This window comes from Cryptomeria japonica, chromosome 8, assembly GCF_030272615.1.
Source record: "Cryptomeria japonica chromosome 8, Sugi_1.0, whole genome shotgun sequence".
In the NCBI taxonomy this organism is placed as follows: Eukaryota; Viridiplantae; Streptophyta; class Pinopsida; order Cupressales; family Cupressaceae; genus Cryptomeria; species Cryptomeria japonica.
The window spans coordinates 701,566,390-701,592,754 of record NC_081412.1 but is presented as its reverse complement, the minus strand read 5'-3'; the positions used below and the strand labels follow the sequence as shown (position 1 = coordinate 701,592,754).

The 26,365-nt window shown below is 37.5% G+C and overlaps 1 protein-coding gene across 6 annotated transcripts in view; it reads right to left on the bottom strand.

Annotated features, from left to right (window-relative positions):
- The window catches only part of LOC131064725 (ribonuclease MRP protein subunit POP4), a 138,168-nt gene that overhangs the window by 43,806 nt on the left and 67,997 nt on the right, over nt 1–26,365 (bottom strand). For all 6 annotated transcript variants that reach the window (XM_057998988.2, XM_057998983.2, XM_057998985.2 and 3 more), the window contains 6 exons: nt 23,161–23,479; nt 5,790–5,866; nt 5,401–5,672; nt 4,877–4,945; nt 4,681–4,739; nt 4,400–4,501 (listed from right to left, as the gene is read on the bottom strand). In XM_057998988.2, coding sequence (XP_057854971.2) covers nt 4,400–4,501; nt 4,681–4,739; nt 4,877–4,945; nt 5,401–5,672; nt 5,790–5,866; nt 23,161–23,431 — 850 coding nt within the window. In that variant the 5' untranslated portion in view covers nt 23,432–23,479. The remainder of the gene's footprint in view (nt 1–4,399; nt 4,502–4,680; nt 4,740–4,876; nt 4,946–5,400; nt 5,673–5,789; nt 5,867–23,160; nt 23,480–26,365) is intronic.

The following is a 26,365-nucleotide window of genomic DNA, read 5'->3' as shown; positions in this document are numbered from 1 at the left end:
TAAGTCCCCTTGTGATTCCAGCAAATCACATCATACCACAAAGAGCTTATCCACACGTAGAGATCCTACATAGCAGAACCTTGAAGTCCTTCCGATTGATCCTTTTTGCGATATCTTCAGCATTCGGAGACTTTGTTCAAGAGAGGATAAGGTACCTTTAGGTATTTTATTCTGTGTTTGGTCGTGTACAAAAAACACATCAACAGGTTGTTAAAGGAAAAAGTTTGAGAACCACTGATTCACCCCCCTCTCAGTGGTGCATTGTGTCTAAGAGGTATGATAGCCATGCCGTATTGGTGTCGTACCATATCCGGATCTATACCACATACGGCGCTACGCATATCAAAGAAGGGGTGTTGGCGTATCCTGTAATTCTCTGTCCGTTATGAACTTAGCCATGTATTTTAGCTAAGTTGCAGGGCTCGTTGGTTTGAGGACCTCGTATTGGTCCTAGTCCGGTTCGCCTGTGGGTTCGGCCTGGGTTCGTGCCGAGGCAAGCTGGTTTGTCCAAGGCGAACCCAGACGCTTGGTCGCCCAAAAACATTTATTTTTTTTTGCAATCAGCCACTAGAAATCTATCGGTACATCAAAATCTTACAAATATGTCTCTAACTTGACTAATAGCATTAAATTTGTGGTGAGGATTGGATTGTGAAGGATGCACACATAACCATGTTCAAGTGCAAAGGACCCATTTTCAAGTTACAAAACACACCTAGTTTGATCCAAGTGTTGAATACTGCCAACATGCACCCTTATATAAAAACAACCTTATTGCTCCTTACCATAGGGTTTACAGTTAATTTTGTATACCCTTATGTTGGCAATTTGGCATTAAGTTGTCATTGATGTCAACCGGTTTGCCAAGGTCACCGGTAAATAAGAAGGGGTGACCAATATGATAGCAATACACATAAGAGTGAGTAGAATGAATGTACCCTCATGCAAAGATCACCCATGATGCCATAAATGCTCCATCATTTCCACATGCAGCGGCTACATGCAAAAGGAATCTACCATAAATTCAACATCCAATGACTGGGTCGCCATTTGGTCAAATATTCCGGTAATGAATGTGCCACTCTACTGCCATGTGTTCAATAGATCCTCGCCATGCAATTGGACCCCGCAATCATATATCCGCTCCTACACATCTGGAATTGTTGGAGAGGGAAAATTCGATTTAGGAAGAATTTTCTTGAAGTCTCCTCAACTTCCCTTGCTTGAAGAAGGTTTTCCATCAATTTTCACTCTCCTATTTTTTAGGAATTTTCCACAAATTAGGGTTTCAAGTCCAGGAGGGAGAGAATTCTCTTACGAATCCAAATCTATGAAAATTTTGAAATTTGGATGTGATTTGATGCCCGAGAATGGATTTTTCAAAAAAATTCTCGAGGGGAAATTTCTTATTCAAGTCATCCCTAATTCATTCCTTGCCTTAGAAATTGTTTTTCCACCTTCAATTCATCCCGGCGTGGAATTCATGTTGTGAAGGAATTCTCCTTGGGAAAGAAATTTGTTCCTTACCCCTAAGGAAGGAAATTTTTCATGCCTCAAGCAAATTTCCACCTTTTCCAAGAATTTTGTCGTGAAGGAAGGAATTTCCAACACTTGGCCAAATTCTCACCTTTTCCAAGAATTTTGTTGTGAAGGAAGGAATTTCCATCACTTAGTCAATTTTTTCACTTTCTTGTAATTTCTTCTTCTTGGGCGCAATTCTTCCCTGAGGAAGGGATTTTTGTACTCTTTGAATACATCATGTTTGCAAGGAGCTTTTCGACCAATTTTCACATCTCCTATTTTTTAGGAAATTTCTTAAAATTTAGGACCCGGGTCCAAGAGAGAGAGAATTCTCCCACGAGTCTAAATCTGCAAACAATTTCGGATTCTGATAAGATTTGGTGTCTAAAAATGGAAATTTCAAAAAAATTCTCGAGGGGATTTCTGCTTTTCCTTCTTCTTGACCCTTGGATTTTCACGCCTTAGACAATTTCTCTTCATTCTTTGACTTGAACGTGGAATCCAGCTTGGTGAAGGAATTTCATTATTTCCATGCCTCAGAAAATTTCTCTTCAACTTCCTGACTGGGCATGGAATTTTGACCTTGATGGAGGAAATCTCATCTTGAAGCATTCATCCTTGATCCCTGGACTTAGGCACCTGCCTTTGGACTTGGGCAATGATTCCGCACTGGTAAGGAATTTTGTGATTTTGAAGCTTTCCATGACCATCAAGTTTTGGTGCCCTGGTACCATCCTTAGGGCACAATTCTCCCTAAGGCAAGGAAATCTTAACTTCAACATTTTTCCATGCATCATCCACTTTGGCGCCCTTCCATGTGCAGAGGAATTCACACTTTGTTTGGAATCTTCCATCACTTCCTTGTTTTGGTCCCTTCACCATGCCTTGGGCAGAATTTCATTGTGGAGGAGGAATTTAATCAAATGTTGAATCCTCCATGACCCCTCCATTTTGGCGCCCTGCTGAGTGCTTGGGTGGAATTTCACTGTGGAGGAGGAATTTCATGAAATTTGTGAATCCTCCATGCCTCCTTGATTTTGGCACCTGTCCTTCATCTTGGGCAGAATTTTGCATTGGTGGAGGATTCAATGAAATTTGTGAATCCTCCATCCCTCCTCGATTTTGGCACCTGTCCTTCATCTTGGGCAGAATTTTGCATTGGTGGAGGATTCAATGAAATTTGTGAATCCTCCATCCCTCCTTGATTTTGGCACATGTCCTTCATCTTGGGCGGAATTTCGCATTGGTGGAGGATTCAATGAAATTTGTGCATCCTCCATGCCTCCTTGATTTTGGTGCCTGTCCTTCATCTTGGGCGGAATTTTGCATTGGTGGAGGATTCGATGAAATTTGTGAATCCTCCATGCCTCCTTGATTTTGGCGCATGTCCTTCATCTTGGGAGGAATTTTGCATTGGTGAGGGATTCGATGAAATTTGTGAATCCTCCATACCTCCTTGATTTTGGCCCCTGTAAGAATTTGGGATGATTTTTCCAGACTAAGAGAATTTTCCCGAGCTTTCCATTTCAGGAGTGGGCTTCCAGCACTCAACCATCTTCTGGCTTTCTTTGTCTGCTTTCTGACTTTCCGGAATTATAAATAGTTGCAAATACCTGATCTTTGTCACCTTGCCCAAATGGTCTTGTCAAAACAAACTTTCCAAAAAAAGAAACCCTTAAAGTCTCAACGTTAGAGTCCTAGACATGATACAGGAATGACTTACTATAAATAGAAACTTACTAAAAATAGAAATTACTAAAAAATAGTAAGTTTGATTTTTGGCAAAATGAGGCCATCCCGAGACTCGATACAATCCCTAAAAAATAGGAACTTTCTAAAAATAGAAAGTTGCTCCGTTTTGGCTCAAATTTTACTGAGAGGTTCCTTTAAGGGTCTTGATTCCAGTCGTATCTTCAGTTTTTCCAAAACCCTAACAGAAACCCCTAAAATCTACGACAAAAGGAAGAAACCCTAAAAAAGGACAAAACAGGCCCTAGACTTCACCAAACTTGCTCAAACGATTAGCAGATTAACTCCAAATGACCCTCGAACACTCGCAAACTTAGAGAGAGACTGACGAGACTGTTGCGAAAAAACCCAACAACAAAAAACCAAAAGACTAGAAAGGCCTAAAAAGTAGGGGGTCTCCATTTGCAATGGGGCGATGTGTGAAAACGTCACAACAATTACAATCTCATACCCTAGAAGGAGGCACTCTTGAGTGACTGTGGACACAATCAAGTAAGTTGTTAACAACCTTGAAATGGTGTGTAACTCAACAATACTTACAAGGAAACAGTTCTTTCAAGCTCTTTTAGACATAATAACTCCATTATGGAAAGATTAACAGTGAAATTGGATTTCAGTGTTATTCAACCAGTGAGGTGATTAATTCATTTAACAACATTGCTACAAGGGTTACACTTGGCAAACAAATTGTGTGAACAAATTTAGTGCCTATATCTTAATTCTCCTTGTTAAAATCCTTCTCAATAGCATTCTTTAACCTGCATCTCATCTTATGAATTGACAGCTTGCTCACAATGTTCTGAAGTTCATTGGTGAAAACAAACGATTGGGCATAGAAGCTTGCTAGCAAGTGCCTCTGCAGAATTTTAAAATTTGAGCAATATCATTTAAATTCACACACTATGCTCAGATTTATCATAAAAGGGGTATTGATAAGGCTTACAAACACTAATTGGTAGAAGTTTCAACAAATGGAATGAAATCAAACAGTACTGTTTTCTTATCTAGTTATTTGAGTTATTTGACCATATATGTATTTCTATGTCCTCATTGAAATACAAAAGAGCTGTTCATTTTCCAAATGTATAACCTGCTTAAATTCATTCAAGATAGATTACAAACCACATACCTCGAAATCTATTTTCTGATGTCATGATTCCAAATGTATTTAATGTTTCTCGAATCATGATGCCTTGCACACCTATAAAGCTTTTGATTTTACTTTCAACAACTGCCATCCCATACAAAAAATGAAAGAAGTATAATGAGAAGTTAATCATATGACATGAATGAGCTGGAATACACAATTTCTTTGTATTGTCTTTGGTTTGGTAATATGTTTTGAGCAAAAATGACAAGGTAAGATGTTAGCTGCCAAAATAAATAGAGACAAATGCTTTGTGCAAATACCAGCCAAAATTGCTCCATGCAAGTCTGCTGTCAGAAGAAAATACTCAATATTCTTTTGCCTGAAATAATTAGGTTAAATTAGCTGCGGTCAAGCATGTATTGCAGATTCATTATAACTATTTAAACTTTGTACAAAAGATGACTTTGTGCTTCTCCCCACTATATCTAGATTGTCATCTAAAAAATAGAACCTCACCTTCCATTTTTTAGGAGATCAACTATGTATTCTTTCCACATTTCATGCATTGGTAAGTACAGATCATACCTGAAAGCATTTAGCTAATACTTAGCAAATGTGATCAGAAACAATAAGACAAGCTTCAAATAAAATGTTAATCTCTTCTAAACTAACCGAGGAATATATTTCAACATATTATGAGACTCATACAAGTTACAAGTACAGATATCACACAACCACGGCTGTCAATGCCACAAGGATTTATCCTCATAGTTCAAACATATAAAAAAGATATTATTAATTGAAACGAACCAAATTGAAATAAGAGAGCAAGCATATCCATCGAGTGAATGTCAAGTAAAGCAAGCCATCAAGCACTTCCATTAACACTTCAACTGACTACCAAAAGTGAATGGTTGAAGAGGCTCATGGGACTTGATTGTATGATGGAAAATAAATAAATATCAATTAACACTGAGTGTGAATATGTTGAAAAAGAAATGAAAGTGATTTCTGAGAAAAGAAAAGATAATGGCAATCACTTTTGATTCTTCTTAGGAAGGTCAAGAGATCCAAAATGTCGATGCTGTCGCATGGACATATGTTTCTGGGAACGCTTTCCAAGCTTATGAAGAGTTTGATGTTGTGCCCTTTTGTATCCACTACGTTGCGAAGTAGGATTTTCAAGAGCAAGGTATTTATCCTGTAATTTTTGTAGTTCATCCTTTGTATCCCTATCAGCCAGACCACCACTTCTAAGAATATCATATAGAATGTCACTGATTGTATCACCTCCCCCTTTTTCCTCGGAAGTCTGAACCAAATTTTTAATCAGTCCATTTCTGAGATAGGTACCATACTTAGCAAACAAATTACAATCTGTATATTACAATAAAAGCAGACGCGTCAAAATAAAGTAAGACAATCATACCTGTAAATGTATGTCAAGTAAATTTTCATTAACAGGCTGACACAACTTCAGGTATGCATGATCATTTGCATTAAAAGCTGAACACATTAGAATTAAAATTTGTATTAGCGCACAGGATTGATTTCTTTAAACTTCAAATATGCATGATCATTTGCATCAAAAGCTGAACACATTAGAAGTAAGATTTGCATTAGAGCACAAGATTGATTTCTTTAAACTTCAAAGCATAAAGATAATTGAGATAAAATTTTGAAGGTCATTACAGGCCACTTTCTAATATCACATTGGTAAACAAATTCTTTACCTGCCAAATCCACTTATGCCTATTGCATAAGAAATCTATATCTATAATCTTTGTTACTAGACATCATATAAGAATATAGGTAAATTCCAAGGACTCTGTAGAAGTTGACATTAGAGACAAAACGAAGTACAGTGAAAACAAGTTTCTCTTGGTTGCTTCTATGTCATGCCCCCGACTAAACATTCCCATTAAATGTTATTCCCATAGATTCCAGTGCAGGTCATAGTCTGAAGATGTTAGAGAGGCGATAGAAAATCCGAACATTTTAATATTTAAAAAATGAAGGATGACAACCAGGTTGTGGGAATTATTCCCAGCCCAGCAATTCTTTTAAACACAAAAACAAAGATTAAATTATAATTAATAAGGGTAGTGTATGAAAGGCCATGACTGTTGGATGTAAAGATATATATAGGAAGAGAAATCAAGGAGAAGTAAAGGCAAATTAGCAGAAATAATTATTTATCTTTTCTACATGGAATATGAATTAAATTTCAGCAATCTTGAGGACGAAAACCTTTAATTTCTTATCAAGTTAGTGGATGAAAACCCCTAGCTTATGCAGAAAATATTTCAAGATAATTGTATAAAAAAATAGCTGCAAATAATAGGGAAGGATTACAGCAGATATTCAAAAATATAGAAAAAAATATGTATATCAGAATTATAGTGTAAGAATAAAATAATACTTATAACTAATTATGATTGTGGGATATTTCTAGAAACAGGACATTACAATTGGATCAGAGCAGCAATCCTACCAACCTGTGGGTCAAAAAAATCAGTTTATGCAATTGAGCCAAAGAGATCAATGGACCTTGTATAGAAAAAGGAAAAAGCTAGAGGCATCATTACAAGAAACTAGCAACCAAATTAAATGTAGAGGAAAGAATAAAATGGGCGATTGTTATTAAAATAATAGTAATATTAGTTATTCATAAAGTAGCAAATAACATGGCTCTGCGATTTCCTTCGTGAAAACATCCAGACATCAAACGGCAGAAATGGTTTTTCGAGCAAACGAAATATGCGGTTTCGGCCTGCAATTCGGGGAACTGGGCTCCCCTGCCTCAAGTAAAATCGGAATGGCAGATGGTGAAACCAAGGAGATATCAGAGGGCTGCTTTGAAAGGTTTACCATTTTTTTAGAAATGGAGATCATGGCAAATAGAATACCCTTCGCCGGGAAGGCTCTATCATGCCGACTATCTCCAACAGGTTCACCCATTTGCAGAATCTTGAGGAAGGTTTTGTAAAACCCGTTCCCCGGATCAAGCCAAATAAAAATAAATCTAAGTTACCAGTTCTTCCCCTTTTGGCCTGGGTTTGGGTTCTGGTTCTTGCCCGGTCCTGGTTCTCCCCGGGTTCTCCTTGGGTTCCTCCCGGGTCCTTCCCAGGTGGTCGAGTTCCCTGTGGGTCCTGCCTTCCCAGGTGGTCGGGTTCCCTGTGGGTCCTGCGACGCAGGACCCACAGGGAACCCAACCACCTGGGAAGGACCCGGGAGGAACCCAGGTCGAACCCAAGAGGACCCGCGTGAACCCAGGCCCGTGGTTTCCAAAAAACAAGGCCACGGGTCAAAAAAACAATAAAAAGCAATAAAAAAAGACTTTTTAAAATAGTTTTTTAATAATAAAACTCTAATTCGCCCCTTTATGACTTTTTAAAAAAGACTTGAAACTTGAATATTATCTTTTTTGCAAATTATGAATATGATATTAGACTTTAGTTATTAGTTTACTGATTACATTTGCGATATATGAATATTTATTGGCATTGGGAATTAATAATTATGGATTTATGATTTATCATTTATCATTTATGTATGGAAAGTCACATTGTATATTTTATTTTTGTATGGATTGTATATATTGAACATATATATATATGTGTGTGTGTGTGTGTGTGTGTGTGTGTGTGTGTGTGTGTGTGTACGGACGAACCCGTACCCGTACCCAAGATTTTTATTTTTTTTGGCCGAATCCGCGAATCCATACCCGAATCTGAACCCGAACCGGTAACTTAGAAATAAATATAAAAGGAATTTGGATGATTGGGAGGTCGGGTGGTAATTATGCCAGACCTAAGATTTATGTGGAGGGAGGCAAGAATCCCTAAACTTTGCCTCCTCCCAAATCCACAAAGGTTAAGCCGAATATGATGTCGAATCCTAACTCAGAAGAGAAAAATGTGTTGGAAATCAATGAGAGTTTGGTTGAAAGCATTCAACAATCTTGCAAAACATTTGGGGTTTTTGCTAGATGGTGCGGCCTTGGAGTCCCGACAGAGATAATTGCAGATTGGTTCAACTCTTCCTTCAATTGGATAGTAAGTATTGCTATCTTGTCCGAGGGTTTTCTTTATATTGACTGCGGAAATGCCAGGCATAAGAATGAATTCTTAACAAGTAACTCTCCGATTTTTAAAGGCTTTGATGTTAAATTTTTAGAATGGAAACCTGCTTTCAATCCAAAAAAATTAGAGTCGTTTAAAGTAGATAGACCGGTTTTGATCCCCAAATTACCAGTAGAATTAATGGATATAGAAATTACTAGGAAAATAGGTAATCATTTAGGAAAATTCATAGAGATTAGTGACAAAGATAGGAAGTATTCGAACTATGTATTGATAATTAATATGTATATTAGTGTGAATTCACTCAGCCCTATTGAAATCAGAACTAGGGAGTCATCTTTCTTGATTTACCCTGAATTTTATAAAGGGATTCTAGATCTAGACTTAGCATCTGAACCGGTCTTAGAAGTTTTTCCCTCTCAAAAAAACCCTAAAGCAATCCCTAAGCTGTATATTTGTTTCAATTTGGAAAAGGGAGGGTTTGTGTAAGGATAACCCTCCGTCGACAGGGCAGTATGATGGGATAGAAGAAGGGGAAATTATAGGTGACCAGAGTATGGATAAGGGGATGAATCCCTCTCCCTTGCTATCCCATGAGGATTTTTGAAGGATAAGCAGGGGAGGGTTACTGACTCTAAGGAAGTGAAGAACTATTGTGCCCTTGAAGTGGTCGTAAGGGAAGAATTTAAAAACTTATCTCAGGATAGAAAGGGTGAAATCAATCTTGATACTGATTATCGGGGAGCTGGGGAGGAGGAAGATATGACTCTTATCCCTGAACAGGATGCTGGTTCGAAAGTCAGGAGCAATTTGGGAGAAAATGTTTCCTCCCAATCATTAAGAGCTCCCAATAGTTTGGATAAGGCTGAACAAGAGGTAGATTTGGTTCGAAAAGAGTAAGAGGTAAACTGCATTATCAATTATTTATGTGATTCAGTCACCGAGGATATCCTGGAGAGTTTACTGCATGAAATAGTAGACAAAGATGAGCTAGAACTACAGAAAAGGTTGTTGAGGAAAGGATTATGAATTTTACCCATCCCCCTAAGGTCACGGATATGGAAGCCCTCATTAATAGAGTTAAATGACAAAGAAAATGGTGCAACTTTTGAAGCCTTAGGAATTGAACAATGGGTTGGGAAAAAGGCCACTCCGGATTGTGCCAAACTCTGTAAAAAGAGAGGCAGGAAATCCCTATTGGAGCTGAGAGCTAATGATGGTATAGTTGAAGGCCAGGTTAAACTCACGGATATGTTTCATGCAGGGAAGGGGAAGGTCCTTCCCACAGCACCATGAAAGTATTATCATGTAATGTTAGGGATTTAAATGCCCCTAACAAGCAGCGGATATTTAAACGTTGTCTCTCTAACTATAGTCCTGATTTAGTTATGTTACAGGAAACCAAATTAGAGAAAATTGACTTAGCCTCCTTTGGTAAACGACTAGGCTTTAGACATATTATAGGTGTTCCAGCCACTGGAGCCTCTGGAGGTCTAGCCATTATTTGGGACCCACGCAATATTGGGTTCTCATTATTAGAGTCTCACGGCTTTTGGATCAGTTGCAGGGTTACCAGCTTGAAACACAAACTAGATTTTCTCATTATTAATGTGTATGGGCCAACCCTAAATGAGGACAAAAGAAGAGTTTGGAAGGAAATTGAGGAATTCGCAAACTCCCAGGATCAGTTTTGCATTTTAGGAGGTGACTTCAATGCTATCATGAATCAATGTGAGAAACGAGGAGGCATAGACAAAATCTCTAGAGCTACTTTAAACTTTGTAGATTGGGTCCATCGTAGTGGCTTGATAGAGATTAACATGGTTAAGGATGCCTTTACCTGGAACAATAGAAGGTAAGGTTTTAGTAATATAGCAGAAAAACTAGATAGGTTCTTTGTATCGAGTAGTCTCACCAATTTTCTGTATACCTTAGAAGCCTCAATTTTACCTTTCTCAGGCTCGGATCATTTTCCGATCCAACTTAGCATTCTTAGTGACTCAAGACCAAGAAGATGTCCTTTTAAATTCGAACAAATGTGGCTGAAAGACGATAATATTCTTAGGCTTTTAGAGTAATGGTGGAAAGAGACAGAGGTCTCTGGGTCTGGGATGTATAAGGTAGTCAATAAGCTTAAGATAATAAAGCAGAAGCACATTCTGTGGAATAAGGAGCATTTTGGTAATATTTTTGACAAGAAGGCTCAGGTGGAAGCAGTGTTAGTGGACGTAAACGAAGTGGTGTTGAGGAAAGGGATGGATGAAGCTCTGTTTCTCAGAGAAAAAAAACTCCTTCTTGAACAAGAAAATATTCTTGCAAAAAAGGCCTTTTGGAAACAAAAATCCAGGGAGACGTGGTTGGATGAGGGAGATAAGAGCACTAAATTCTTTCACAATATTGTGAAACTTAGAAGAGTCATTAACCGAATTTTTATAAGATAAAGATAGGTAATGGCTCTGAGGTGGAAGATCCTAAGATCATCTCGAGGGAGGTAGTAGACTTTTTTTCCAATATTCTCAACTCTGATTGGAGTTCTCTTTGCTCAAACCAAGACAAGTTTCTAAAATGTATTCCCAAACTACTCAGTAAGGATCAAACTCATAATCTGACTACAAAATTCTCTTTAGTGGAAGTAGAAGCAGCTCTAATGCAGATGAATCCGAACAAATCCCCCGGTCCGGATGGCTTACCCACTAGTTTTTTTCAGAAATGTTGGTCCTTCATAGGGGAGGAGGTGACGGGTGCTCTTGAGGGCATGAGGAACTCAGGCAATATCCTCAAAGAAATTAATAATACTTTTTTGGCCCTTATCCCGAAGAAGGAAAAGCCTGAGTATTTTGATGAGTTTAGACCCATTGCTTTGTGTAACACCATCTATAAGCTTTTTACTAAAACTTTAGCTAATAGGCTTCAGAAACTCCTTCCTCTTTTGATTAGCAAAGAACAAACGAGTTTTGTTGCGGGGAGGTCTATTTATGATGGGGTTATTATAGCTCAGGAGGCCATTCACTCCGTTCAGAAGAATGGAACCCCTAGTATACTCTTAAAACTAGACATTAGGAAAGCCTACGACAAGGTAGATTGGAGATTCTTGTACAAATGCCTAGAAGCCTTTGGATTCCCCTCTTCATGGATTAACTTGATATTTGAATGCATCTCAACACCTAAATTCTCAGTGTTAGTTAATGGAACTCCTGAAGGATTTTTTAGCTCTTCTAGGGGTCTAAGACAAGGAGATCCCTTATCCCCTTTTCTCTTCATCATTATGGCGGAATCATTGGGTAGAGCAATCTCTAGAGCAAGGGAAAGTAGTCAAATTTCAGGAATCAGAATTACTAGCAACCTAGATCCTACCACGCATCAACAATTTGTGGGTGATACTATGTCATATGGGCTCAGCAATTTAGGAGAAGTGAAGGCGTTTAAGCAGATCCTAGCTTCTGGATAGGAAATTAATCCATCTAAATCTAAAGTCTTATTTTTTAATAATAAGGTTTGCTTACAAAATGACATTTGCAGAGTTTTGAATTTTAATATGGGTAGGCTTCCCTGCAAGTATCTAGGTTTGCCCCTAGATAAGGGCAATGGTTCATCAAATTTGTGGGATTCAGTGATAGATAGGATTAGGAATAAGGTAGCAACCTAGAAAGGCAAGTGGCTATCCACTATGCCTTTCTAGGTTGGGAGAGCTACCATGGTCAAATCAGTTTTAGCAGCGATGCCAATCTATCAGCTATCATGTATTAACCTCCCTCATTCCAAAAAGGAAATATTGAATAGACATCTTAGGTCTTTTTTCTGGCAAGGTGCTGAGGAGAAGAAGATCTCCCTTATGGCTTGGGATAAGATTTGTAGGCCAAAGTTAGAAGGGGGTATTGGGATTAAGAATATTAAGGACTAGAGTAGAGCGCTAGGGGCTAAATTAGTTTGGAGAATTTTCAAATCCCCCCACCTCAAGTGGGCTCAAATCTTGTACCACAAATATTTTAGAGGTAGGGACCATACTAGCCTCTTTAGGGAATCTTCTCCCCCGAAAGGTTCTCGCATTTGGAATTTTATGTTGGAATGCAGGAAAATAATTTTAGACAAATTATCTTGGAATTTGGGCAATGGCGAAGAAGCCCTTTTTTGGACAGATTCTTGGAGAGGTTTCAAGGCCCTTCATAAGAGTGCAAATCGGGAGTCGTCCAGAGCAATGCTGGAATCCGTATGGGGCAGGTATGTTAAGGATTCCATATCGCCAATTGACAAAGACCTAGTTAAGGGTTGGAAATGGAAATCTTTAAATCATGTGGATATCCCAGTAATGGAAAAACAGATGCTCCAAGACATCCTTAAAAAGAGAATGGTCACTTTCAACATGGGGTCAGATACTCTTATCTGGGATGGATCGAAATCTGGAGAGTACACCTCAAAAGATGGTTATAATCTTCTCCTTAGTCAGCAGCTTTCCTCAAGCACTTTTGTCCCCTCAGTCCTATGTTGGGATAAGATGTGTTTGCCAAAGGCAGGACTGTTTTCATGGTTTGCTCTCCAAAATAAGATTCTAACGGCGGACAAATTTAGGAAAATGGGCTTTGAGGGACCCAATAGATGCCCTTTATTTGAAAAGGCAGAAGAGGATAAGGTCATATCCTCCTCAATTGCAATTATGCCTCCAATTGTTGGCTCTGGTTATGTAACAAATTAGGATGGAGCTCAGCTCTCCCTAACTCCATTCTTGGAATGTTTCAGGCATGGCCCATTCTACATCAACGCTCCCTCTTTGGAGGACTATGGAAACTGGCCCCATCTTTGGTTATTTGGGAACTTTGAAAGGAACGCAATAGGAGACTCTTTAAGGATAAGAAAATGGATTGGCTCCAACTTGTTAATAAAATTGAAGACTCAATAGTAGAAACCCTTAATAGCAGGACTTGTAAATTTCCTAGCAAACTTTCTGAGATGACATACTGGGATGAGAAAATGAGAGGCAGATGGTTAAGTCTGAAGATCCCTCCCTTTGTAGGAGTAAGCAATTCTAATAAAAAGGAGTTAAGAGAAGCCTGTAAATGGAAGGTCCCAAAAAAAGGGTGGGCTAAGCTTAACTTCGATGGTGCTTTTCATGGGAGTCCAAGTCCTGCAGGGATCGGATGTTGTCTGCATGATGATGCTGGCAGGGAATTAGCTAACATGGTCAAACCTATAGGGATTGAATCCAATAATAAAGCAGAGATTTTAACCTTAGTTGAAGGCCTCCTCTTATGTTAGAATAGGGGCATTAGTAAGCTCGCCATTGAAGGAGATTCGGCTTTTATTATCAATGGCCTTAGAAAAGGTTTTCTTCCTAACTTGAAGCTGAATGCGATCTTGTCAAGAGCTCTAAGCCACCTCAAGGATTTCAAGAAAACAACCTTCAATCATATTTATAGAGAAGGTAACTCCAGGGCGGATGAATTAGCCAATTCAGGGGCTGATGGACGATTCATAAGTTAAGATAGAGCCCTTCCTCTTGTCCTAAGAATCTGCTGCAAGGATTAGACTCTTAGACTTTTGTTCTCTATTAGTTAGGTTATGGTATTGTTGATGTGTATTTTGTACACGACCAAACACAGAATAAAATACCTAAAGGGTACCTTATCCTCTCTTGAATAAAGCCTCCGAATGCTGAAGATGTCGCGAAAAGGATCAATCGGGATGACCCATCAAGCACATCTTCTCGACATGAAAAGAAGGCAAGCCAAGGGGAAGGTCAAGAGAAGATGGTACCTGAAGTTGATGAATCTATGGAATCTATGGTACAAAATGACAAGCCAGAGAAGGAACAGACGCCTCAACACTCATCAAGTCAATCTCCCCAAGTTGATGCTAATGAGCTACATGAAGAGAATAATGATGATGAAGCGACATCTCCTCTCCGAGAAGATGAACCACTGCCTAAAGAAATACAAGTAAGAGAGACAAGATCTGCCATTCCGGATTGGTTGAAAGAAAGACTGACAAGGGTGATTGTGGTTGAAGAAGAAGAAGATGTATTTGATTTAGAAAGCCTTATAGGAAATTCTCAAGAGGTAATGGAAAAGAAGAAGGCCACAAAGATGTCCAAGGTGATAAGGGATGAGACAGGATCCAGGAAATTGCAAATTGCTACACCAGTGGTGGACAAGTATGAAAGTGAGATTCTTGCAGATGAGTATGACTTAGAAACATTTGAGCTTGGTCCGCTCACTACTGAACAAGCAATGGAAGAGGCAACCGATTCATTTGAGGCACTTAAGGACAGACTTAAGGAAGAAATGGAAAAGAATAGGAAGCTTGAGAGAGAGGTTGGTGCTTGGAGAGGCTATTTTAGTCATCTCAATCAACCCTTGAGACGTCAGGATCCAGCAGTATCTCCTTTACAAGCACTTCCTCTTGAATCAGTTGGCGAAGCAAAAAGGGTCAAAAGCTTAGTTCAGCTTATGAGCTCTTGGATTGATAAATCCCACACGGTAGCCATTGAATTTGCAACAAGAATGATGAAGACAGTTCATCGAGCTATCCAGGTCCTTGAGATTATCCATAATCTAATGATAACTGTAGCCGCTTTCACTCACACTAGAGATGTTATCATTCCTGTCCTGCAAGTAATAAGACAAACACCAAGACGGATCCTGGCACAAGAAAAGATAATGGATGGAGGAACTCATAACCTCCTACAGTGGTCAACTCTGCTCCAGATGAAAGAGGTCCTTTTTGAAGACATCAGCACCAAATGCAGTCAAGTTGAAGGTATCATCCATCCAATTCAGGATAAGGTGTTTGAAGTATTATGTACCATTCTTGGCAGGCGGATCGAGATTGAGACAGATGTGGACATCCAAGAGTTGGAGGAGAGAGTCAAGGTCATCTTTTGCAAAGAGGAGAATGTCATCACAGATGAGCAACGGGATTTGATGTTCACTACCATGCTCCTGATTGAGAAGGTCAAAGAACTCAAACCGGGATGGGAAACAGCTCTTCTCACTGCTTTTGATCAGGTCATTCACTTGGAAGAACGAATGAAGAATCTTCCTGAGATTCCCATTGCTGAGATTGAAGGGATTGTGTCCAAATTCGTTGGATATGCTAAAAGAGAGCATAGGAAAGGGAACAAGGTTCTAGATGAAAAGTTGTTATAGGATGATGTGGCATCTTAATTCCTATTGGTCTATGTTTTCTCGATTTTTGTGCCAATTAAATATTTGGCTATGCATTTAATAATGTTCATCTAAATGGGGACCTTTTTGTAACAAACCCTAATTAGGGTTTAGGTGTCAGGATCTCAGCCATTGATCTTCTTTCGATCTGGGCCATTCATTGTAATTGAGGATGCTATATATACCCTCACTCATTTTCATTTTGTCATTAGAGGAGAGAGATATTAGATGATAGATAATAGTTAGAGCTTAGAGAGAAGAAAGTTATTGTGTAGCAAGATTGAGTAGTGAAGAAAGAATTTGAACAAATGTTGTCTATTTGGCTTTGAGATCAATAAAATATTGAAGTTATGGTGTTTTATTGCAATACTTGTGCCTATCTTCATGATTGTTTATCTTCTTGAATCATTCTCAGTCGAAGTAGTTTTTTTAAATTTGAAGGACTGAGTGTTGTACTTGATCTTTGGTGAGATTCATATCCAAACCACTAGCTTCTTACTGATTGTAAGGACGCCTTGTGTGGTCAACTGGAGATATTGAGATTGCTTAAAACATTCAATCATTATTGAAATATTGATATGTATCTTTATGATAGTATCTATAATCCTTGATGATTTGAAAATCACTAATCACCTTAGAAGATCGCATCAATTCCAGTAGAGTTGTAATTCCTTGGCAATACTGAAATTGGTAGAATCTTACCAAGTCCAGCCTACATTGAGTCATTCTTAGGATTAGAATAGCATTCATCTCTTGAAACCCTTATCTTTTGATCTTTTTTGAGAATCTGTTAGTATTAGGAAAATCCTGTTCCTGCAATCAAACGAGAGTGACACGGACCAGCTTTCTCAGAAAGTGCGTAAGACCCCTTGAAGAAACAGCATTTATAACGACCACTGGTGCTTATCCACACGTAGAGATCCTACAACGAAGAACCTTGAAGTCACCCTGATTGATCCTTTTCGCGATATCTTCAACATTTAGAGGCTTTAATCAAGAGAGGATAAGGTACCATTTGGGTATTTTATTCTATGTTTGGTTGTGTACAAAATACACGTCAACAGGTATCTCCCCAAGGATTCGTCCCTTGACCTAGCCTCCCCTTTAAGAGGAAGAAGGATTTGTCAGTGACAGATGATTAAGGCTAAGTCGAAGGATGTAGAGTAATTTTATCTTGCATTTCTTAAATCCTAAATATACTAAGACATGCTGGATATTAGAGCACGGTCCTCTTCTTTATCTCTTTGATTATAAATATCAAAGGTATTCGGGATAAATACGCAGTGAAACATTTGTATATGTGCTTATATACAATTATATACATATATATAGAAATATATATATACTCATATATTTATATATACTCATATATTTATATATACTCATATATTTACATATACAATTTTTAATATACTCGGAGCCATCTATTGCAAGAATTTATGTATAAAGGTATATATATGTATATATGGATATGCATATATATAGAAATACATATATATATGTATGGATGTATATATATTAATACACATATATAAATATTATATACAGATATGCATAAAATAATATTGATGTTGTTAGATCCATATATATATTAATTGGTGTATATGTAAATATATGGATGTATTTATATAGAATTCTATATATATGGTAACGCTCATCTATAGACATATTTACAGGTTTAAAGGGGCAATTAGATGCCTATAGACATATTTATTATGTCATCATCTTGTCAGCACATTATCTCGAGTATTGCCTTCTTTGGCGGCATACTTAGAATTGATGATGTGACTTCCCTTGCCGTATGAGCCAGCTAAAACTAAGGAGCTCGCTCAAATAACGATGGCGGTATTTATTACCTTGATCTTGGAGATTGTCTAACCTGCATCGTGACCCTTCATCCTCGCTCCTCTGACACTCTTAGCGATCAAATCGGTCCTTTACCAAGAAAGATGAGTTGTATTTTTCAACGCCTTTTAAAACTCAATTAATATAAGTAAGGGCTTTGTTTTGACTAGATGGTTATCTGAGAAACTCGAAGCTCATTATGGATACTCCGCTAAGGCTTATAGGGCTCAAACATCAAATGGCTTTTACAGGGGAAATTAAGGAAGAAAGACTGAAAGACATTCTGGTCTTCCCAAATGTACTGGTTATCAGGGCGGTCATGAAAATTCTTGGGGAAGAATATATCACAAATGAAGACCGCACTAGGGCTAATTCTGATATTGCTGCTATGTTCTTAGCGGTGGCTATGCATTATGAGAAGGACAGGGACGTCGTGATAAAATTATGTAGAAGTGTTTTCAAGAAAGAATTGTTGGGTGAACTTGAGAGGGTGGTTGTCAATATTGACGAGGAGTTAACTGCACCAAAGCCTCGCAATTATGATATACTCATACGGATGAATAACACAGTGCCTAGATTTCCAATCCTGGAAATTGAAGATATGGCTGCCTTTGCGGCCTATAATCCGACTAGGCAAAGGAATTTTTTCTTTCTTATGTGGCTTTTGCATGTTAGAAAACCATCATGTAACAGGTGGCTGGCCAACTATCTTGAAGCTGAAAACATTGAAGTTGTCACGGATGACATGGACATCCCTCCTGTCCCTGCCTCTAGCCCAAATAATTCTTTGGCTAGCTCAGAAAAGAAGGAAACAGAGGTGCGGGCGAGAAGGTGTCAGGCAGGATAGTCGGTCTGTTGTCCCGGGTTTATCTTATCGTTACTTTTTTATTCTTAAGGGTTCACCGTAATACTTTTACTTTATTTCAGACTAAAATTTCAAAGACTTATGGATGTTAAGGTTAATATTTGCTCTAGCTTTAGATATGCTTTTTTCTATCTTTAGTTTGATGGCTTTCCTTTCACAATCTGCCCTAAAATGAATCTTTTAAATTTTTGTGTGATTTTTATGGGTCTTGCTTGTGGGTTAAGCAGATTATGTCTGAAAACTAAGCTTCCTATAGTATTTTTCAGTTCTTGGCTCTATATGGTGAACCAATGCTCTCATCTTTTTATATACATAAATATATATGTGTGTGTGTGTGTGTGTGTGTGTGTGTGTGTGTGCGTATATTTATTAATAGACAGGCATTTATATACAAAGGCATAGATGATATATTCATATGTAGCTTTAGGTTTTGACAGAGGTGGGGAGGTTGACCGCTTCTATTTTTTTGAACTGAGAAGCATGGAAAGGATACTCTTTGTTAATAATAGAAGACAATTCTCTCTTGGAATGTCTAGTTAATTTTGGATATCTCCCCTCATACTTTTCCTTCCTACTTTCGGTTATGCTTGGTTCTGATATAAAGGTGGATAAGGGTTTACCGTAATACTTTTACTTTATTTCAGACTTAACTTTCAAAGACTTATGGATGTTAAGGTTAATATTTGCTCTAGCTTTAGATATGTTTTTTTCTATCTTTAGTTTGATGGCTTTCCTTTCACAATCTGCCCTAAAATGAATCTTCTGAATTTTTGTGTGATTTTTATGGGTCTTGCTTGTGGGTTAAGCAGATTATGTCTGAAAACTAAGCTTCCTATAGTATTTTTCAGTCCTTGGCTCTATATGGTGAGCCAATGCTCTCATCTTTTTATATACATACATATATACATACATATATATATATATACATGAATATATATACATGTGTATATATATATATATATATATGTATGCGTATATTTATTAATAGACAAGCATTTATATCCAAAGGCATAGATGATATATTCATATGTAGCTTTAGGTTTTGGCAGAGGTGGGGAGGTTGACCGCTTCTATTTTTTTGAACTGAGAAGCATGGAAAGGATACTCTTTGTTAATAATAGAAGTCAATTCTCTCTTGGAATGTCTAGTTAATTTTGGATATCTCCCCTCATACTTTTCCTTCCTGCTTTCGGTTATGCTTGGTTCTGATATAAAGGTGGATAATTGTTTTTAAAATTCTCTTTGGTGACTCAAATAAGTTAACTTTCTGAAAGGAATTGGTTTCTGAAAATCAAATATGATTAAGACTTTCTGAAAGGAGTAGGTTTCTGAATATCAAATATGATTAGGACTTTCTGAAAGGAGTTATGTGACTTTAAGATCTTTTTGGGCGATAGATTCCCTATCTCCCAGATCCATGCTATGTTATTTCTATGTCTGACTTAATTATGATCAAGATGAAGACCTGAAACCTATAGGCAGTGTTAAGGATTTGGGTTTTCTCAATACTTTTGTGCTTTTCAATACTAAAGATCTACGGTTGTAGCAACAGCTATGGAATATGCTTGGCAACCTGGATATGGAATTGTATATTGGCCTGCTGCAAGGCATGTTTGAAGGTTTTTTGCAGGTATCTGGGATTTCATTTAGTCTGAGTGTCTTGACAGCAGTGGAAAGGCATTTACAGTCTATTGATAAGAAGCAGTCCCTGTAGGCAGACCTTTGCTTCAATTTGAGAGAAGGGATAGTAAATCTTTTGGGCCTGTAGGTGAATGTTCAGTATAGGATGACAGATTGTATTGATTACGTTGTAATCTCAAAATACTGCTAAGTTGTAATGCTGTAATCATAACCGGTCTTTTTGTATCTGGACTTAATGTCCCGGGAAAGGCCGGAGGTTTTCTCCTCTTCGCTCTTTCCTACCGGCGCCCGCACTGAGTGGAGATTGTAATGCAATGTAATGAATTTTTAATCTAATAAAATTCTATGGCTTCGGCCTTTTACCGATCAAAAAAATATATATATTGTAATATTAGTTTATAATGATCAATTAAGGTCTTTAGATTCCTTTATTCTTTTAGTTGTCGTTCTTATCCTCTACTTTCTTAATTGACGATCTTATCCTTTACAGATAGATCTCTTGTATCTCTTATTTAAGGAGACTTTCACTCCTTTGTTAATATCAAATATCTTGTTAATCATTCTATGTTTTGTACATAGTTACCAGGAGACAGGGTACTTGGAGATGCAAAAGACTAGCACCGGTACCGGTATGGCTAATTTTTTAAAATAGAACTCAGGGGCACTTGAAGATGCCATTTTTTAATATAATTTAATAATTTCCAAAACATATCATGACATTGAATTTTGAAAACAAGAATAGTAAATCAGTCATACAAGAACAGTAAATAGTAAAGGCTATTTTTTTAGACCATTACAATGACAATAAATCAGCCATACAACTATTTATGTCCCTCTCAAAAAGTCTATACTATCAGTAGATCCGAACACTATAACTTTGCATGGATTTTTGTGTCAACCAAAATATCAGCATCAAACCTTATGCAGGCTTACTTTATTTATTTGCCTTCCTTTTCTGCCTTTTAACATGTTTTGCCCTAAGTTTTCTAGTGGTAGACATCAATTTCTGGTCAGAAGAATTCAGAAACGGCGGGATACGACAGCTAAAAGAACCCTGTGTGTCGAGAAGTTTCTGGAGACGTCTTCACTCTTCAGTATTGGAGACGCATCTCCATCTCCGAGATGCATCTCAGGGGGTGGAAGATGGGTCTCTGAGTAATCATGGTTTTATATTTTCATAATAATGGTATCGGAGCCTAGTTGACATCTTGAGATCGGTGAACACCTGAATCTACAAATTGTGGCAGTGATGTATAACTTGCACATGACAAAAGAACGTACCAAAGGAAGATGTACGAATTCATACAAAGGTATTTGACCAAGATGATTTCAACAAAGTTCGTGGGTTTTTTCGCAAAGATTCATGGGTTTTTCTTTGCCAAAAACCACACCCTGTACGCTTTCTGGAAACCGTGATGCCAGAATTAAGGAAAATCGCGACTTTGTTATTTTCCAGTTGTGTGGTTTTTCTGCTGAAAATCACATCAATTTCAAGAAAATGTCATGCCATTTTCTATAAAATTTGTGGTCATGTGACTAGGTCTTTGGCCACGGGCAATGGTTTTTATGAATCTTTTTTGGCAATTTGTTCAATGTCAGACCAGCGCAATAGGATTTTTGCTTTATTTTGCGATTATTAAACAAAAGCTGTGAGTTTTTTGGGCACAACGACCTATTTCTTGGTTGATTTTTGATAAATTGCAGGCATGTTTTGACATTTTTGCAGGCACCTAGGGTTTTAGCAGTGTTTTTGACGATATTATTCAAAATCATTGTATTTTTGATAAATCACAGGCATTTTTTGACATTTTTGCAGGCACCTAGGGTTTTAGCAGTGTTTTTGACAATATTATTCAAAATCATTGTATTTTTTTTAATGGCTGCAGTTTTAGCCAAATTTCCAGAATTTTTATTCCAAGTTTTTGGCAATTTTCTGCTAAAATTGTGGGTGTTGATTGCTGCTAGGGTTTTGCAATACTTTTCCTAAAAAATATCAGCTGTGTTCTTTCAAAAGCAGTGAGTTTCTTCATTTTCCATGATTTCATGTTGGAAGGTAGTCAGCAGTTCACTAAAGAAAAATTAAAACACTTGCAAACAATGAATGCTCACCAGAGATTTATGAGAACATATAAATAGTGTTTCAGAATTAATGCTTCCATATATTATATCGTTTTGTGGCTTAATGTTGGGTTGGAGTATTTAATAACCATAACCATGCATTCTTCTTGTAATGTATCATGCCAAATCACTTTACATTGATTATTGAATAGTCAAAGGAGCTGGATGCTCAACTCCTACAAGAGCAGGCACATTTGTTCTAGATGACTAGTACCAAGAGTTTGGTAAAAGGTTGTGTTCCAATTAAAGAAGTGTCCCTTTTCCCTTGACAATAATTGAAAAGATGTGGTTTAGTCTTGTTCTTGGAGCATGTGATGTAATCAGTTCTTCCACTTGTGTCAAGAGGTTGATGTCCATTCCAGTCATCTGTCCACAGAAGAATTTTCACCCATTACCTACTCGTTACATGAATCTACATCTGAGAAGATCTAGTTCCTGGTAGATGAGTTTCTCAGTATTTGGCATTAGAGTCCTGCAACAAGTTACAAATATGTCTACATAAGACTGGATCATGTAGTCATACTAGACAAAGCTGCTCCATTCAGTTTGAGATTTTCAAATCAAAACGATTTGGTAGACGGTTAAGAGTTACCCCCATTCATATTGATTACTGACTGTCCAGTATGACCAATTTTTCGTTTCTTCAATTCTTAGTTCAGCCTCAGTGATTAACTTAATTGGCATTATTTTACGGACTTGATCCCTTGAATATAACTAATTGGAGGAATGAAAGAAAAACGAAGGTCAAAGGAGTTCAATGTACCTGCAAGAAAACCAATCAACAATAGCACAAGTGCAATAAAGCATTTATATTACACAAGCAATATGAGAGAGCACCACTCATTCTTCTCCCAAAAATTAAGGACTGCATTAAACTTTGTTCCAAACAGAACATAAGACCCTCTTTTCTCGGTTTGTTGTATGCTGATCTTAAACATTTCAGGTAATTAAATAATATTGTCAATTGTATGGTAAACCTGATAGGTCCTTTCAAGACTATTGAACTAGTGCTGAAGAAAATATTGAAAAATGAAAGACAAAAAGAAATTACGACTTGAAGTGTAAAAATAGTAATAATATAATGCTTGCCTTTAAATTTTGAAGGCCCGGAAGAAGTTAGAGAAGCTTGTGCAAAAGTTCCTATTGCACCAGCAGGATCTGAGTGCTTCCTCTTTCCTGTGTCTCTTTTTTTCTTGTGTTTTTCTTCTTCTTGAACATGAGAAACTAAGTGGGCTGACAATGCAGCTGGTGATTTACGCAAAGCTGCAGTGGAAAGTCTCTGTTCAAGAGCTTTAATACGACTCCTTTTTTTCTCTGATATCTTTTCATCTCCACTGTCTACTTTTGCTGCCATGAGCATTGTTCTCTTAAAAGAACTTTTGTTATGAAATAATGCTCATAAGCATACCTGAAACAATAGATAAAGGTAAATTAATCTTCTTTTGATCTCTGGCAAGCGTCAGCCATTTGTAATGCTTATTAATCACATGAATAGGCTTAGTTATGAAGCTTGCTGATTGGATGGACTAGCATCTAATGGTAAAATACACCAAACACAATGAGTGTAAAGTTATTTCAATTTTAATTAAAGAACAAGTTATGAACTATGAATGCTATATATGGATATGAGGAATTATGTCAATGTCTAATAATTCTGATTTTTATCTGCAGGTCTGAAGGAGAGAGATCATTTAATATTTTCTATGTCTTCTCCAAATGAATTCAATTGGCATATATATCATTTAGGCAACCGGTCAATTGGTGTATTGACCGGTCATGCCTTTTAGGCATGACCGATCAATGCACCCATTGATCGGTGCCTTTACAATTATACCATTAACACAATGCTGATTATCGGTTCAAAAACCCCCGATAGCATATTGTAATATCATAATATAATGACTGATCAATTTAATGAATCGGTTCATATAAACACCGATGATTCAAAGTGCACGATGTATATAATCCAACCGGTGCATTTGTTAACCAATGTTAATGCCAAATGAAGCGGTGTATTCATTAAACCCGATAACAAATATGCCCGATATAATTAAGCCCGATAACAGATGTGAATCGGTGCCAATGTTTATGCACCCGATAGCAAGTATGTATCGGCGAATTTAACCCGATAACTTATAGCATTTAATATGCTATCAGGTTAATACCCCGATAGCATATTAATGCCAATTAACAATTGACATTAATATGCTATCGGGTTGTTAGCCCGATAGCATAATGATAAGCAATGTTTGTACAATCCAATAATCATATGCAATATAAATCAGACATGAAGCATGTAGATAAATAACAGAACAAGGAAGGTTAGGAAGATCTTATCTTGCATAAGCTACCATGCATTAACAATGAGTATTAACTTATTGAAGAGAATTGGATTCCAGTACTTGCTTAGATTCAAAGAGAACAGATATTATGGATTTAAGGAATTGAAGGCATGCAATCTGAACAATGGTTTAGTCGTGCCATTAGGAAATATATTTTGACAGAAAATATCAATATAAAAATTCTGCTCAAAAACGTCATCCTCAAAAACAATGGGTTGCAATTTTCATAGGGAAAAGCTTTAGAGCCAATCTAAACTCTGAAAATATCCACAATAATCTTACGCAAGAAAAATTAAAAAACTGTTGAGATCACACAAAATTGGCACCTCCCAGAAAACATCAACAACACCCCTCAGCAACAAATGAAAACCAAAGAAAGCCTCGAGGATTTAAATATTTTAAGTAAGTCTAACTTCTTAGGCAACTCTCTCAAGTTCACAAGTGAGAAGCACAAATACAAAAACAAAATCACACAGTTGGCTTGCTTGATTTCAGGAATACATAGCTTAATTCCATGTCCTTCTGCTTGCTTTCATTTGTCCTCAACGATGATAAGTGTTGACATTTTAAATTTTTTAATCTTTTTGATGAAAATAGCCACATAAGTTTTCTATAGAATGTGTGATCTTTTAAGTCTAAGTGTTTTACAAGATGCTGATTTTCTTGTTTTATTACAAACTTGACCAAGTCAAAAGAAGTCTAAGGCACCAAAAGTCAGAAAGAGAAAAGAGGAAAAAAAAAGTTAATAATGGGTTTTGTTCTCGCTTCAAAGCTTTCCAGCCATGTTGCATACAAAAATTAGGGGTTGTGCATTTGTTGCCTTGATTAAAGCCTTCATTTTTGGCATAGAGACAACACTTCAAAGAGCTAAAGTTTTGCTGGCATCGAAGGAGTTTCAGAAAGCATAACTCGTGGAGGTTTTTGAAGGAATAAGACCACGTAGCAGCCATTAAGAAAGGATTTTTGGAACGTTGGAAGGGATTTGGAAGAGTCATCTGCCATTTTTGGCATGGGTACTGTTGTGACGTTTTCACACATCGCCCCATTGCAAACGGGGACCCCCCACTTTTTGCTTAGGCTTAGGTGTTTAGTTAGGTCGTCTTAGCCTGGTAAGCTTCATGTTGCTGAAGGTTGTCAATTTGCAAGTTAGAGGGCATTAGGGGTTCGAGATGGCATGAACTAGGGTTTTGATCTTGATCTTGATAAATGTTAAGCTTAACAATTTCAAGTTTGTAATGTAAAGCTATCTGATTTGGCTGATCAAGTCTCAAACTGCAAAGCAATTTCACTGCAAAGGTGTCTCCAAAATCCGCCTTGATGACAAGTTGCAAAGATCACCTGATTGGTCGACTAAAGAAGTGAAAAGCTAGCTAAGATTAGTTGATCAAGTGATTGACTTGCAAAGGTGCCCCTGAAATCTGACTTTGAGATTGAGATACAAAGCTACTCCAAATTACCTCTTCAAGCAAATGATACAAAGGTCCCCTAAATCCCCGCCCATTGAATGATTTGCAATGGTGTCAAGGAAATCCGCCAAGAGTTAAAGATCCGAAGGTTAAAAACTTGACTAAGTATTGGAGTTGCAAAGGTGGCAATGAACATCAACAAGATCAATACTTGCAAAGGGGAGTCAAAAGTCTGATTTGATAACAACTTGCAAAGACCCCCTTGATTTCCGAAAATTGCAAAGACCCCCTTGACCAAAATTTGCAAAGATCCCTCTGATTTCCGAAATTTGCAAAGACCCCCCTGATTTCCAAAAATTCCAAAGACCCTCTTGATTTCCGAAAACTTGCAAAGACCCCCTTGATTTCCGAAATTTGCAAAGACCCCCTTGATTTCCGAAACTTGCAAAGACCCCCTTGATTTCTCAAATTTGCAAAGACCCCTTGATTTCCAAAACTTGCAATGACCCCCCTGATTTCCGAAAACTTGCAAAGACCCCCTTGATT